Source organism: Pseudophryne corroboree, chromosome 8 (assembly GCF_028390025.1).
Source record: "Pseudophryne corroboree isolate aPseCor3 chromosome 8, aPseCor3.hap2, whole genome shotgun sequence".
In the NCBI taxonomy this organism is placed as follows: domain Eukaryota; kingdom Metazoa; phylum Chordata; class Amphibia; order Anura; family Myobatrachidae; genus Pseudophryne; species Pseudophryne corroboree.
The window spans coordinates 406,801,054-406,817,190 of record NC_086451.1 but is presented as its reverse complement, the minus strand read 5'-3'; the positions used below and the strand labels follow the sequence as shown (position 1 = coordinate 406,817,190).

The following is a 16,137-nucleotide window of genomic DNA, read 5'->3' as shown; positions in this document are numbered from 1 at the left end:
CAAATAAGGTACAAAAAAATCTCCTGTGTTAGGAGTTCTCCTAAAGTTTGACATTTGGGAGATGTGTGAGTGAGAGTGGCCCATTGTTAGATGCCCTGGGAATGACTCAGATTAGTTGCTGCTGAATGATTCAGATTAACGCTTTCCTTACAAAACAATTACTAAGAATTGAGAGACTCACTACACAGCAGTAAACTGTGGTACCCAGCCGACAGATTAGAATTTAGCAACATTCATTTATTTTATTAGCAGTTATTTCTATAGCGTATATATATATCCCACTTTACAATAAACATTTTTATTACTTCTGTTATTTGCAGAGAATATTTAGTCATTCACATCGTTCCCTGCCCCAGTAGAGCCTGCAATCTACATTCCCTACCATGTGAACATACTTACCGATATGTTTTTGCAGAGCCGGCCCTAACCAAGTTATGCCCTAGGCAAGATTTTGGCTTGTGCCCTCTAGCACTGCCGCTAGTTCCGCCTCTGACCATGTACCCCTTTCCCAGCACCATCACCACTCACCCATAGCAGTCCTTATTTTTGGTGCTCCTACCCCCTATATTTTAAATAGGAACAGTGTGCACATTCGGTGTGCAGCCAATAACCGGGGCGTGTTCTTGCTGGGAAGGGGCATGGCCACACAATAATACCCCCAGTTGAAATTACGCCACACAGTACTGCAACTTTGTTCACATTATATCATGCAATAGTGTCTCTTATTCACATTACACCACACCATATTGCTCTTTATTCACATTAGACCACACAAAGTAGTACACCTTATACACATAATGCCACACATACGCTACAAAGTAGTACACCTCATACACATAATGCCACACATTAGTAATGCATTTCGTATGCAGATAGAGCCGCAGTCACACACAGAATATAGGCATGCTGCATATCAGCAGAAGCTGCTTGTGCCCCTAGGCATTCCAAATGCCCTAGGCATTTTCCTAGTATGCCTATGCCTAGGGCCGGCTCTGTGTTTTTGGCTAGTGGGTGCAAACACAGGGAGAATGTCCAAACTCCATGCAGATAGGGCACGGCTGGGTAAGACCCTCAGTGCTGTAAACAATGTTAATCCACTATGCTGTCCACAAACATTTTTAAGTAAAGTTTACTTTTTTTTTTTTTACTTCAGTCATTTTTATTAACATTTTACACAAAAAAGAACAGCAAACAAAGAAGAGGAAGAGAGTATATAGAAAATAAAAAAGGAAGAGGGAGGAAGGGAAACAAAATCAAATATTATATAAGACATATACTTAGACAGATACAATATCATACCTCCCAACTGTCCTAATTTCAGCAGGACAGTCCCGCTATTCAAACACTGTCCCGCTGTCCCTCCCACGGGCCACAGTGTCCCACGGGTGGTGGGGCAGTTGGGAGAACCAGTGATCACCACTGCTCTGCCCTGCAGCTGGCAGTCACTGAACAGTGCATGGAGGTGAGGAAGGGGCTGCCCAGCTGCTTGGGGAGCGCTGGGCACGCCCCCAAAATAGCAAAAACTGGGGTCGTAGCGCAATGCCCCGCCCCTGTCCCCTGATACTCTGCCCATTTTAGAGAGGGCCCGGCCCCTTTCCAGCAGCGGACACGCCTTCGGCGCAGCATGTCCCGCACTGGGGTTAACAGAAGTTAGGAGGTATGCGATATATAGGTCCCAATGATAAAGATACAAAAAGAAGGACATATCCACACTTACACAAGCAACTAAAGGACCTGGATCAGACAGCCTGCTGTATCAATACTGGGGAACATGGACATAACTACAGTGGGTGCAAGGGCTGCCATTGCTATGGGGCTCAGAGGCTTACAGGGGCCTGAACCCAGGTTATAAAGTTGCATACAATTTCCCGAATCTGCCTGCTAATCAATTAGTTCATATCCATCGCCCAGCCTGAATAGTGTGAAATTGTATTTTCAGTAAGAGATGCGTATAGTCAGGGCTTAAAGTGGTCCTGGAGAGGTGGTGGAACTCATTTACCCGGACACCAACCCCCCCCCGCCCGTCCCCCCCTCGCCCCCCGCAGCTCATCGGTAACAGTAGCGCCACCTGTATCATCGATTGATTGTAGATGATGGGGCAAGTTTTTCTGTTGGAATTACTGTGCATGGCAATGGAGGTGATGGAACCAGTTCCCCCTACCATTACAGGTGGTGGAACTCACCTCGTCCCCCCCCCCCCCTCGTCCCCCCCCCCCCACACACACACACTTTAACCCCTGCGTATAGTGGATGTTAGAATGGTAAGGGGGCACTGTAATGTGGCACAATAAGAACTGGAGGCCACTGTAATGTGTCATAATCTGATCTGCTCATTGTAATGTGGAGGGCAGTATAATGTTACTTAATAAGAACAGGAGAACTGCAATGTCTCAATATGAAATGGGGGCACTATAGTGTGGCATAATATGATCTGGGGCACTGTAACGTGGCATAGTTTGAACTGGAGGGCACTTTAATGTGGCTTAATATGAACTGGGGGCACTGCATGGCATAATATGAATTGGGGATACTGTGTGTGTAACATCATCAACATGGAACTACGATTGTTCATAAAATAGACTAGGGCACTACTATGGGGCATAATATTAACTACGGCAATATTATGGTTCAGAAAATGAACTAGAGCACTATTATGGGGCATATAATTAATAATAATAATAATAATAATAATAATAATGTGTCTCTTAAGAATCATTGGGACAGGAGCCCCTTCAATATGTTGCTATGGGGACCCTGAAGTTTTGTTTATGCCCCTGACGGGGAGCATCAGAAACATTAGCGTGTTTAAGGGCACGAATGCTGACCAGTCCTGCAACATGATGGGGTGCAGCAAGTGAAGGGTCAATGTGAAATGCGCACAGCTGTTATCTTTAGACCGTAAGGGACGTATTTACTAAAGTGCAAGTTTTTAGAAGTGGAGATGTTGCAGATAGCAACCAATCGTATGCTAGCTATTATCTTCTAGAAGGTGCTAGGTGAGTGATAATATCTAGAATATGATTGGTTGCCATGGGCAACATCTCTATTTCTAAAAACCCGCTGTTTAGTAAATATACCCCTAAGTTCTCACGAACAGGGCCCTCTACCTTCATGTGCTTGTTCTTCCATCACTTATACCAGCACCAAACCTTTGGCTGCGGCCGTTCTGCTGCTTATTTGGGTCTTATCATAACTTACAACATCCCAGGCTTCACAAATTGGATCTTGAGTGCTCTGAAAAAGGGGTGGGACCTCACAGGAACAGGGCAGGGCCTTGTGTCAAATCCCTGTTTTTATCACTGTGGGGGCTTGCCCAGCACTCTCAGAGACTATGGGGGCGATTCAGAGCTGATCGTACGATTAGATTCTCAGACATGCAGGGGGACGCCCAGCACAGGGCTAGCTCCCCCCGCAAGGGTGCAAAAGCAGTTAAAGAATAATAGCTGGTTGTAGTAGCATATTATAGAAGGATGGCGGTCATTTGGTTCGCCATGAGTTAGGCTGACATACATTGGGTCGACATGCATTAGATCGCCATGGTCATTAGGTTGACATGTACTAGGTGGACATGGAAAAAGGTCAACATGAGTTTTTCATAATTTCATTTTTTGACCTTTTTCATACTTAACGATCCACGTGGACTACAATTGGGAACGGTAACCTGTGCCTAGTGCAGCGGAAGCGGAGCCAGGCACCGTGCCCGAAGCATGGTGAGCAAAGCAAGCCATGCGAGGGGTCAAAGTGCACTAATTGCGGTTCCCCATCACTTTTCAAAGAAAACCACACCAAAAAAGTAAAAAAACTCATGTCGACCTTTTCACATGTCAACCTAGCACATGTCGACCTAATGACCACATTGACCTAGTGATCATGTCGACCTAATGCATGTCGACCCGATGTACAGTATGTCGACCTAATGAACCACCCCATTATAGAAGAATGGTGGTGGAGGGGAAGTAGGGGGAGTGTTTAGTGCAGTGAGCGACAGCATATGATTGGCAGAATGAATGCTCCACTCCTTTCAAAGCTGTCCTGTTTCGATGTTGTCACATATTCAGTGGTCAGCATTTAACGACACTTGTGTGTACCTCCTTAAAGAATCTTATCACTGTGTACTTCCAAATCACCAAACTTAACTCTATTCATGAAGTAGTGAAACGAGTGGAGAAGTGAGCCAGTGGCGTTTCCCTTCAGCACTGAAGTAACATTTATCAAGTACAGTCTATAAAATTATACGTTGCACCTGACTGGTTCTATAAAATTATACGTAGCACCTGATTGGTTCTATAAAATTATACGTAGCACATGATTGGTTGCCATGCGCAACTTCTTCATTGACTTACTTCTCCACACTTTTCACTGCTTCATGAATAGACCCCATAATCTACAATGCTATGCGATAGAGAAGTGTTGGAGAAATTGCAGATCCTGATAACCGGTATCCGGACTCTGGGTCAACAGCACTTAGGTCAACACACCTTAGATCGACGACTATTGGTCGACAGTGACTAGGTCGACACCATAAATAGGTCAACACGTCTATTAAGGCAACATGAACAAGGTCGACATGGAACAAGGTCGACATGAGTTTTTCACTTTTTTATTTTTTTACTTTTTCATGCTTTACGATCCACATGGACTACAATTGGGAACGGTAACTTTGCACGAAGCATGGCGAGCGCAGCAAGCCATGCGAGGGGACACTGTGCACTAAATGGGGTTCCCGGTCACTTTACGAAGAGAACGACACCAAAAAAAACATATAAAACTCATGTCGTTTTCCATGTCGACCTAATGGCTGTGTCGACCTACTCACTGTCGAACAATAGGCATCGACCAAATGTGTGTCGACCAAGACACTGTCGACCCTGAGTCCCATACCCCTGATAACCATATTTTACCTAAATCCAGGGCCGTAATTAGGGATATGCAAGCATGGGGGTGACACTGTTGCTGCCCCACTACCCTTGCTTCTGACTAGAAGGGTGCATGAAATGCCAGGTGCAGCCAGTATCGCTGCTGCAGTGCCACATGGCGCATACTTTGGATGCTCCAGGCATGCACCCTGCAGTCTATACAGTCCCTGTACAGCCGCTTGGTGCGTCCTCAGGACTCTCCATGCAGTGCTGCACTTCCTGGTGTTGGCGCACTGCTGCCCTGTTATGCCTGTGCCTAAAATAATTTCCCAAGCCCTATTTTTATTGTGACCATAATAAATGCATGGTTTACTATCTCTGCACCTATAACATTTACCACAAGACCAGTATGTCATTGTTCTCTGAATATTGCACTCAAATCAGGGCCTGGAGAAGATGGGTAAATGCTGCAAAAACTGCATTTGTTTGCAATATTAAGGGATTCTCCACTATTTATTATTTCCTGCATGATGCGATGGTAATTGCTTACTGCTGCTGGACACAGATCCTAAAGTTTCAATTGATGTAAAATAAACATACATGTTAAATAAAACATAGGCAGTGGCACACACAGGGAGGGGTTTTGAATACCCAGAAAACCCCATTGATGGACCATTTTTTTTCTGAGATGGAAAAGTCTCTATGATAGCCGATGTTTATTTTTGTTGTTGTTTTTTTTACAATGGCATGTATTTGGACTTTAATAATGCAGTTGTCATTATGTTTAAACAGTACTAGGGTCACCTATCACACGTACAGTGCATTAATGTAGTATACAGACAGAATCGCCGTCCTGTGCTTAAATATTATACATTTGTTACATTACACTGCATCCCCAGAACTGTGGTGCATCCACTACAGTGCATTGCTCTTATCAATCGACTAAAACATCTTCAGATACTGGAAAAAGAAAATGCGTGTCACTGTTCAGGTAGCAGGGGTATGATGTTTACAGCTGTATCCATGAGGACTATGTACTATCAAAGAGCATACAAGAACCCATAAGCATACAATAAGAATTCTGCCTTTATTGTCGATCATGCCTTTATTGTCGACCATGCATCAGGTCAATCACCGGCTGTCCGCATCTTGGTGGTCAGGAGACCGACGCCGGGATCCTGACAGCTGGAATACCGGCGGCGAGCGCAGTGTGTCCAAATTGCGGGCTCAAAGGTCGCCACAGGATTTTTTCCCCCCTGCGAGTGGTGGCGTGGATTCTGGGCGGTGGACGGCATTTCGACTGCCGGTATTTCACCGGGTGTTGGGATTCCGGTGTCGGTGTCCTGACAGCCGGGATCCCGACAGCCGGCAAAATTAATGCCTCCCGTCAATCACAGGTAATTTTCTGACTGCTCATTGTGAGTCCAGTCTTTCTTAAGGCCAGTACTCACTGGCCGATGTGAGAGAGATGTGTGCTGAGCGAACCGCTCATCACACATCTCTCCCGCCGCTCAGCACAGCGCGATGTGTGCTGAGCGTGCGGGGGGAAACGGGGGGGGGGGGGGGGGGCAGGGGCGCACACTTCAACCAGCGGGCTAATCTAGCAGCAGCGATAGCGATGTGCGGGGCTGCGCATCGCTATCGCTGTATGGGGTACACACGGAGCGATAATGCTTTAATTCTAAGCAATCTAGTCAGATTGCTTAGAATATCGCTCCGTGAGTACCCCCCTTTAGTATATGACTATCAATGTGTCTAACAGCAAACAAGGTGCAACATAATCTCTGTGGAGATGATACAATGTACTTCCAGGCTCAAAGTTCCCTCCCTTCTCCATCAAAGAATGTGCTGGGCAAGTTCTTTTGTTATGTGTAACAATGAAAACATTACAGCAAAGTGCAGAATCGCTGATGGCCATGAGCAAGTGCTGTATTTTCCTGCACTGCTACAATAGAGGGCAGGTTCAATTAGCTGGAATATCTGTTACTACAGGAGGGAGGCCTTGCTTGTTTTGTGCTTGCACCTCTATCGGACTCGGGCAAAAAAAGAAAGGTTCTCCTGCCCAGACAACCTGGTAATATTAGTGCTCAAGGTTCTAATGGACCTCGTGACAAACTGAATTTGCCCCTAACAGTGATTTCCAAGTTGAATACCTCTGTCATTCACAAAGTGTGTACCATAGCCAGATTAAGGTAGGGATGCAGGGCATACTGTACCCCGGGCCCCCCTTTGTCAGTGGGCCCCCCGGCCAGAGCACACTGACATCACTAGCTTTCCCTCTTAAGCAGCAGCAGAACCAGCAACCAGAATGCGAGCAGGACAGTATGCAGTGCAGGCAGAGACACAGGAATATTATGTTCCATGAGCTACCGACGGAGCTTTCTGACCAGAGGAGAGATATGAGGGGGAGAGAGCTGTAAGTGACACAGGGATCCCAGCTTCTCCTCTTCCCTGATTGGGTGTCTGAGTCTTGTATAAACAATTATGTAACTAAACCATTTGGGTCTAGAGAGAGTCCTCCTGAGTCCTTTCCCAGTGTGTAAGTAGTACAGAGGCTGCTGCTATTCTTGCATGTGACAAGATAAATAATTTTATTTTTCTATGTGTATTTTAAGGTTAAGTTGTCTTTGTTCCACTACAAGAATTTGTTTTTTAAATTGTTATCTTTCAAAGGTGGATCTATAAACAGTACCCAGCCATTATTAAACTATTAGCTTAAAACTAATATACACCATTGGTTTAAATTTATTATACACAACCCATACCTCCCACCATGACCCATTCCAGGAGAGACAACATGCTCTCTACCTGGACTTCCTTCTTAATTTATGATTGCAATCACCTGTGTTGAAATACCTTTCTTATCAATTAAATAAATAGTTCAACACAGGTGATGCCAACCATATATTAAGTGGGAAACCAGGTAGAGAGCATTTTGTCCCTCCTTGAATGGGACATGTTGGGAGGTATGCACAATCTAATAAACACCCCCAACCTTCCATCGAGGCCCCCCTGTCTTAAGTGCCCCGAGCACCCCCAAGGATTAATCCGGCCCTGATGGGTACTCATGGAGAAGTCTGGGTTGAACAAATTTTGCAGTGGACAATGGGGAACCTGGACCGTTGAATTTTGTTTTTTGCTGAGATTTGTTTGACAATACTGTAGGTACCCATAACACCCAGCCCATGAACTGAAGCCTGCAGAAGTCTTTCATTCCAGCTTGTTATACCACTTTCAGATCGCAAATGCCGGGTCGCACCCGGAAATTGGAAACGGTTCTTTTCCGGGTGCAACCCAGCGTTGGACCCTGAGAACTGGCTTCCCAACCCGGCAATATGCCAGGTCTGGTTGCCATGGGGACGGGAGCCGCGGCGGCATTGAGGGCAGGAGCAGAGGCGGCGCTGGTAGATCATCTCTGCACAGCCTCTCCCTATGCTGTGAACGGGTACCAATATACCGGGTCAATACCAGGTTATTTGTGTGGTCTGAAAGGGGTATTAGTGGAGGTCATATGTTTTAAAAGGCAATGTATGTCCATAGGGGCTCTATTAGTAAGGGTCAAACAAGCAAGCTATTGAGAGAAAAGTGTAAATGGTTCCAATGATAAGGGGTGCAGCCAAACTGTATGCTTAGTATTGATATTTTTTATGTGCAATATATGCTTCTTTGAAATCAGTGATAGTGCACATGTGATGCTCAGATACCCAGAAGCTTGCTCATACGATGCATGCACATGTGTTATGCAGACCAGTGTAAGAGCAATTGTGCATTTATATAGATGTGCTGAGCTTTACATTGGTGATGAGACCTAATGTACGAAGTGCAAGGTCTAAGTCCAACCATGTATTACGAGGAGGTGAGAGGTATTTGTCTATATTTCTGTGTATTAGGAGGAGGTACAATGCATGTGTCCTGATGTCTGTGTATTAGGAGGAGGTGAGAGGTATGTGTACTGATGTCTGTGTATTAGGAGGAGGTACAAAGCATGTGTCCTGATGTCTGTGTATTAGGAGGAGGTCAGAGGTATGTGTACTGATGTCTGTGTATTAGGAGGAGGTACAATGCATTTGTCCTGATGTCTGTGTATTAGGAGGAGGTGAGAGGTCTGTGTCCTGATATCTGTGTGTTAGGAGGAGTTGAGAGGTGTGTGTCCCAATGTCTGCATTAGGAGGAGGTGAGAGGTCTGTGTCCTGATGTCTGTGTATTAGGAGTAGGTAAGAGCTCTGTGTCCTGAAGTCTGTGTATTAGGATGAGGTGAGATGTCTGTGTCCTGATGCCTGTGTATTAGAAGGGGAGAGGTCTGTGTCCTGATATCTGTGTGTTAGGAGGAGTTGAGAGGTATGTGTTCTGATGTCTGTGTATTAGGAGTAGGTAAGAGGTATGTGTCCTGAAGTCTGTGTATTAGGATGAGGTGAGAGGTCTGTGTCCTGATGCCTGTGTATTAGAAGGGGAGAGGTCTGTGTCCTGATATCTGTGTGTTAGGAGGAGTTGAGAGGTATGTGTCCTGATGTCTGTGTATTAGGAGTAGGTAAGAGGTATGTGTCCTGAAGTCTGTGTATTAGGATGAGGTGAGAGGTCTGTGTCCTGATGCCTGTGTATTAGAAGGTGAGAGGTCTGTGTCCTGATATCTGTGTATTAGGAGGTGAGAGATCTGTATCCTGATGTATGTGTATTAGGAGGAGGTGAGAGGTCTGTGCCCCCCTGATGTCTGTGTATTAGGAGGAGGTGAGAAGTCAGTGTGTCCTGATGTCTGTGTATTAGGAGGAGGTGAGAAGTCAGTGTGTCCTGATGTCTGTGTATTAGGAGGAGGTGAGAAGTCAGTGTGTCCTGATGTCTGTGTAGTAGGAAGAGGTGAGAGGTCTGTGTACTGATATCTGTGTATTAAGTTGAGGTGTCTGTGTATTAGGAACAGGTGACAGGACTGTGTTCTGTTATGGATGTATAAAGAATAGGTTGGAGGTTTTAGCATTTGGAGGCGCAGTTGTCTCTCTTGCCTGTCTAGTCTCAGACTACACATTCTTTCCATTGTTTCTCTGTCTTTGCTCTGATAATCAGTAGACAATAGCTTTGTTTGTACTCACCATTCTGTGCTAATACAGCTCCCAGTATTCCCATGAAAAACGGCACCCAAAACACTAGTCGCATCCTGCTGACAAGACGTTCTCCGCTCCACATCCCACACAGCACTTGAGATGTTAACTCTTCATCTGAGCCACAAAAAAAATCAAACTCCTCAAAAACTTTTTGCCAAAATGTCTATAAATTAAACAATTAACAAATATCCCAAAAATTCCAGGTTTGTTGCTGCAATCCCAAAGCACCTCAACAGGAGTGAGAAATCCTCACAGTAAACAATCACATCCAGTAGGTATAAAACACAAAATAAACATCCCAACTATACAACACAATGTCAAATAAATCCAGCTTTCAAAAGTATAAATAATAATTATAACATTAACTTTGAGTAGTTAAGTTTCAGCAAAGAGAGAGAAAATCTCTGTTGAAGAGTTGGGAAAAGTGAGTTTTAGAGTACACGGTCAGATGGGTGGGTGAGCCAGAGGGGAGGATTGTAGTCTGCCCCTTCATTTGTGACTCACACACCCACTGTAAGACTTTGTACAATAGCAGAGGGGAAGCATTCCTTTGTAGGAGCTCATAGTACAGAAGAGGGGAGGGAGGAGCCTGAAGTATTAGTAAATCTCAGAAGATCAGAGGACTGTAGCATTCATTCTATCTATACTAACAGCTATGTGTCGTCTTATGAGCAGTGCGCCGGGGCAGCTGTGCATTGCACAAGGCATTTCATAGTTTTTAAGTTGTCTGGAATTCTCTCCCTCTTCCCGTCAGACTCTCCACCTCTCTACAAAGCTTCAAACGGCCTCTCCAAACCAACTTCTTCATCAAAGCCATCCAGTCCTCAAACTATGGGGTACATTTACTAAGCAGTGATAAGAGCGGAGAAGTGAACCAGTGGAGATATTTCCCCATCAACCAATCAGCAGCTCTGTATCATTTTATAGTGTGCAAATTATAGATGTTACTTCAGTGCTGATTGGTTGCCATGGGCAACTTCTCCACTGGCTCACTTCTCCGCTCTTATCACTGCTTAGTAACTGTACCCCTAAACCACTGTCCCGTGCTCACTGCCTACCCCATCTGTGTCGCCCCTGTTTGTTTGCACCTCCCCTTTACATTGTAACCTCTCATAAGCGGGACCATCTTCTCTAATGTGCTTTTTCTGTTCCCATCATGGCCCTAACTGTGTGGAGTTTGTATATTCTCCCCGTGCTTGCGTGGGTTTCCTCCGGGTGCTCCAATTTCCTCCCACAATCCAAAAATATACTGGTAGGTTAATTGGCTTCCAACAAAATGAATCCTAGTGTGAATGTGTGTGATGTGTACATGTGGTAGGGAATGTATATTTCACACCCTTTTCACATTATTTCAGTATCACTTACATGTATTATAGGGCTTTTGGAGCAGTTTTCACGAAAAACTGCACTAAACCCTTAAATTGTCTTTTTTTTTTAGTAACCCAGATCGCATTCCCCATACTTATATAATGAGAAATGCGATCTGGCCCGAATTTACAAAAAAAAAATGTAAAAAAATACCGCAGTGTGCCTTGTGATCATTTTGTGAGCTCAGGCTGGCGAATTCACAGGGCAGCACTGCCATGTGCCCCCTTTTGCCTAGCTTTCTCTGCCCATGGCAGAGAGCTGTGAGAGACCTAGCTCCAGTGATCAGCAATGTGTGTCCGATGCAAGCTGATCACAGTGATAAAAAACAAACAAACCATACTTACCAGCCCCAGAAGCCGGTGTCCACTGCTCCGGTGAGCGCTGCCGGTTGCCGGGTCCCCCATATGCTGCGCTGTGACCCCAGTGCAGTAAAGTGACACTGCAAAGTGGCAGCGCACATTACAGTACTGTGCTGTGACCCCTGGAAGAATGACCTAGTGCCCAGCAGCGGACACTGGTCTGGTAAGTATAAAATCCGAGGGAGGGGGCTCTTTTGCACACGGGGGCAGTCGTGGCGGTAGCGACGAGCAGCAGCGTATTACCAAAAATACCCCGATGATGCTGTGGAGAGGCATCGTAGGAAGCTCTGTCTCTGCATGCTATAATTGATACATCCATGCGATGTACTCAATTATCGCAGTGCGAGTTGGGCCGAGATTATCACCTGTCATCTGCATCATCAGATGCGGATGGTGATAAATAGGCCCCATAGATGGTAAGCTCCACTGGGGCAGAGACTGATGTGACTGGCCAAATATTCTCTGTAAAGCGCTGCGGAATATGTGTGTCCTACATAAATAACTGATAATAAATAAAATAAATATTCCATATTCTCTACAATGGCACCTAACCTTTGGGCGCTGCCGTCCTGCTGCTTTATTGATTGTTATGTCGGCTGATGCAGAAATGTTTATATACCATGTATTTGTCCTTCATTGCCTTGTACTGTATATCACATATCTTGTTTTGCTGATATGTTCATGTATTTTGTTAGGCACAGTGGAACCCTTGTGGCACCATATAAAGGATAATAATAATAAAAGATATGAATCATGGACAACACTGGTAAATGGTGAGAGAAGTATACTCAAACAAAAGGGACTATTTATTATTTAAGAGTCAATAGCAATATTATTTTATCAACACTAATTGCAGCTATAAATGAACCACAATGCTTTAAATAATAAATTACTTGGTAATACTAGCCTGGAGTGGTAAGGGTTAATTTAAGGCTAGTCACTGGGAATATGGTCACTCATGCACAGCGGAAAGCCCAGAATTGGTAAGAAAAAAAAAAGAAGTTCAAATAGATTTACATATTAAAAATACAGTATATACTATAAAACTGTAGAACATAAAAAATAATATATTTTTCCACTATTTTGCTTTAGTTATCTTAGACTTTGACGGCAGCTAAGAACCACTTTGCCCATCTAGTTGGTCCCTTTTTTAACCATAATGGGGTCTATTCATGAAGCAGTGAAAAGAGTGGAGAAGTGAGCCAGCGGAGAAGTTGCCCATGACAACCAATCAGCCTTGAAGTAAAATTTGTAATTTGCATACTATACATATGTACGGAGCAGCTGATTGGTTGCCATGGAGAACTTTTCCACAGGCTCACTTCTCCACTCTTTTCACTGCTTCATGAATAGACCCCATTGTTACCTCAAACCTTACTTAGGGGGACATGTACTAAGCAGTGATAAGAGCGGAGAAGTGAGCCAGTGGAGAAGTTGCCCATGGCAACCAATCAGCACTGGCGTAACATCTATAATTTGCATACTATAAAATGATACAGAGCTGCTGATTGGTTGATGGGGCAACTTCTCCACTGGCTCACTTCTCCGCTCTTATCACTGCTTAGTAAGTGTACCCCTTAGGGTCTAATTCAGGTTGGACCGCAAATCGCAATCCAACCAGAATTTTTACAATCGGCCCACGAGTGCATGCGCAATGCCCGTCCTGCGCATGTGCCCACACTTTCTGAGGAGGGCCACAGAAAATGCGTTTGCCTCTGCCTGTCAATCAGGCAGAGGTTGGCGGGGGCGGGAGGGAGGGTGGACAATGCTCCGTCTCCAGGGAGGAGACGGAGCGTTGTGGGGCCGGTGTGGCATGAACGGGGGGTGGAGGCAGCCGAATGGGGGCGTGATCTCGGTGGATGCATGAAGTCACACACAAGGACTCTTGTGGGTGCAAAGGAGCCGTCCCCTTTTTCTACTAACAAGCAGAAATTGCGGGGGGGGGGGGGGGGGGGGGCGAATTTGCTATCCTAAAGGGGGGTAGACACGGAGAGATCCGTGCTTAAAATCTAAAGTTAAGCACAGATCTCTCCGTGTGTATGCCCCACGGCGTTAGCAATGCGCTGCCCCGCACGCCGCTATCGCAGGTGCTAGATTGGCCTGCATGCATGAAATGGGCGATGTGCTAGATTGTTCTAGCACATCGCCCATTCCACCCGCTGGGTGCAATGAGAGACACCCCCCCCCCCCCTCCTTGCTCAGCACACATCGTGCTGTGCTGAGCGGGGGAGAGATGTGTGCTGAGCGGTCTGTGCTAGATCACTCAGCACACATTGCTGTCCGTGTTTACTGCCCTTTACTGAATTAGGACCATAATCATTATTTCTTTGTAAGGATATCCTTATATCTAACCCATGGAGATAACAGATGACATGATTTTGGCAGTGCATGCACCTTGATTATTAGAAGGGAAGCTGCAGACAGTCGTGTAACTACTATAGGTGCAGGGGATGCGATTGCTATGGTGCCCAGGCTGCCCGCCGCTTCCACTGCACCAAGTCAGTCACGCTGCAGTACCACAATGCTTCTCACAGAGGCAGCTCTGTGTGTGTGTGTGTGTAGCAGAGGCAGAATGCAGTGAGAAGGTGCTGCTGCAGTACGTGCAGTGTCCGTAAGGAGTCGCGGTGACAGCAGAGTCGGTGCAGCAGGCGGGGGAAGTCATCAACTTGTTTCAGCCACTGCTGGGTGCCTGAGCTGCTGGGCACAGCGCACCTCATTTCCCCGGGACCAGCCACAGCAGCAGCACCTCCCCATCATGGGAGCCCCAGGCCATGACACGGAACCAGAGACGAGCGCAGCAGGAGGATGTTGCCTTCCAAGGAGTGGCTGTACGAGCTGTAGCTGCTCTACTTGGCCAAGCAAGCAGTCCCAGGTCAGTACTAACATCCCATGTCCCCAGCCCAGTGCCCCACCCCCCCAATCTGACCAACCTTCAACTATCCCATTGACTTCCCCTTCTCCATCCCAGTGGCCCCCATCATCCCAGTGTCTCTCTCCATGCCAGTCCAGTGTCTCTCCGCCTCCCTCCCCAATCGACCAACTGCTCTCCTCCACCTAACCCCCCCCCCCCCAGACAGTACAATCACAGTGTCCTCCCACCTCATCCCCACTTGCTCACTGGCCCCTCACTTGCTCACTGACCCCCCATCTCAGTATCCCCCCCTTCCCTCCCCATCCAGCTCACTGCACCATCTCACTGCTCCTCCCACCTAGAATCTCATCCAGCCCAGTGTCCCGCTTATATCTATCCCCCCACCACTTTTCCTCCTCCAGCTTGGTGTACTGTACATATTCACATTGCATCTATATGCATCTAACACTCTCTCAAACTACCGTCCCATCTCTCAGCTCCCATGCCCCTCCAAGCTACTTAAGAGACTTGACTACACTCGCCTCACACAATTTCTTAACTCACACAGCTTACTGGACCCACTTCAGTCAGGATTTTGTGCCAAACACTCCACAGAGACAGCACTGACTAGGGTTATGAATGATCTGGTCACTGTTAAATGTAAAGACCATTACTCACTACTTATACCCCTTTTCCACTAGCGTAGCACGGGTCGCAGCCGTGTCGCCTGACACGGCTGCGACCCGTGCTACAGCCCCCTGCAGACAGCGCTCACCAACCCGGCAATTGCCGGGTTGGTGACGCGCTAGTGACGCGGCAGGGGCGGCGCTGGGAGATCACATGTTCTCCCAGCGCTGCCCTCCCTATGCATTGTGAACGGGAGCCGCGTCGCCTCGACACGGCTCCCGTTCACACTAGACAGCTTACCGGGTTGAACACGTGTTCAACCCGGCTAGCTACCAGGGTAGGATTCCTGGATTACTTGATCTGGAAATTTACCGGGGGACCTGTTTCCACTAGGGAAAAACACGGGTAAATGCGCGCCCCCGCGCATTTACCCGTGTTTAAAAATGCTAGTGGAAAAGCGGTATAATTCTCCTTGATCTCTCTGCTGCTTTTGACACAGTTGACCACTCTTTTCTAATACAAACACTACAATCCCTAGATCTTCAGGACACAGCCCTTTCTTGGTTCTCATGCTACTTATCTAATCGCTCCTTCAGTGTTCGTTTCTCTGATTCCACCTCCTCTTCGCTATCTCTCTCAGTTGGAGTACCGCAAGGCTCAGTCTTGGGTCCTCTGCTTTTCTCTATCTATACCACATCTCTTGGCAAACTAATCAACTGTTTCGGATTTCAGCATCATCTGTATGCGTATGATACTCCAATCTACCTATCCTCCCCTGATTTGTCACCATCTGTATTGGGCCGTGTCACTGAATGCCTTCCTGCCATTTCATCTTGGATGACATCTAGCCACCTCAAACTTAATATTTCCAGAGCAGAATTAATTATATTTCCACCGGCCAATAGTAGTTACCAACCTGATATCTCTATCACTGTTGATAACTTGGCAATCATCCCTACCCCACAAGCTCGCTGCCTAGGTGT

At 46.3% G+C, this 16,137-nt stretch overlaps 1 protein-coding gene across 1 annotated transcript in view; it reads right to left on the bottom strand.

The window, feature by feature from the left end:
- AXL (AXL receptor tyrosine kinase) overlaps positions 1-10,413 on the bottom strand; it is a 208,195-nt gene extending 197,782 nt beyond the window's left edge. The window contains exon 1 of the mRNA XM_063937829.1: positions 9,938-10,413. Coding sequence (XP_063793899.1) covers positions 9,938-10,031 — 94 coding nt within the window. The 5' untranslated portion in view covers positions 10,032-10,413. The remainder of the gene's footprint in view (positions 1-9,937) is intronic.
- Between the last annotated feature and the right edge of the window lie 5,724 nt (positions 10,414-16,137).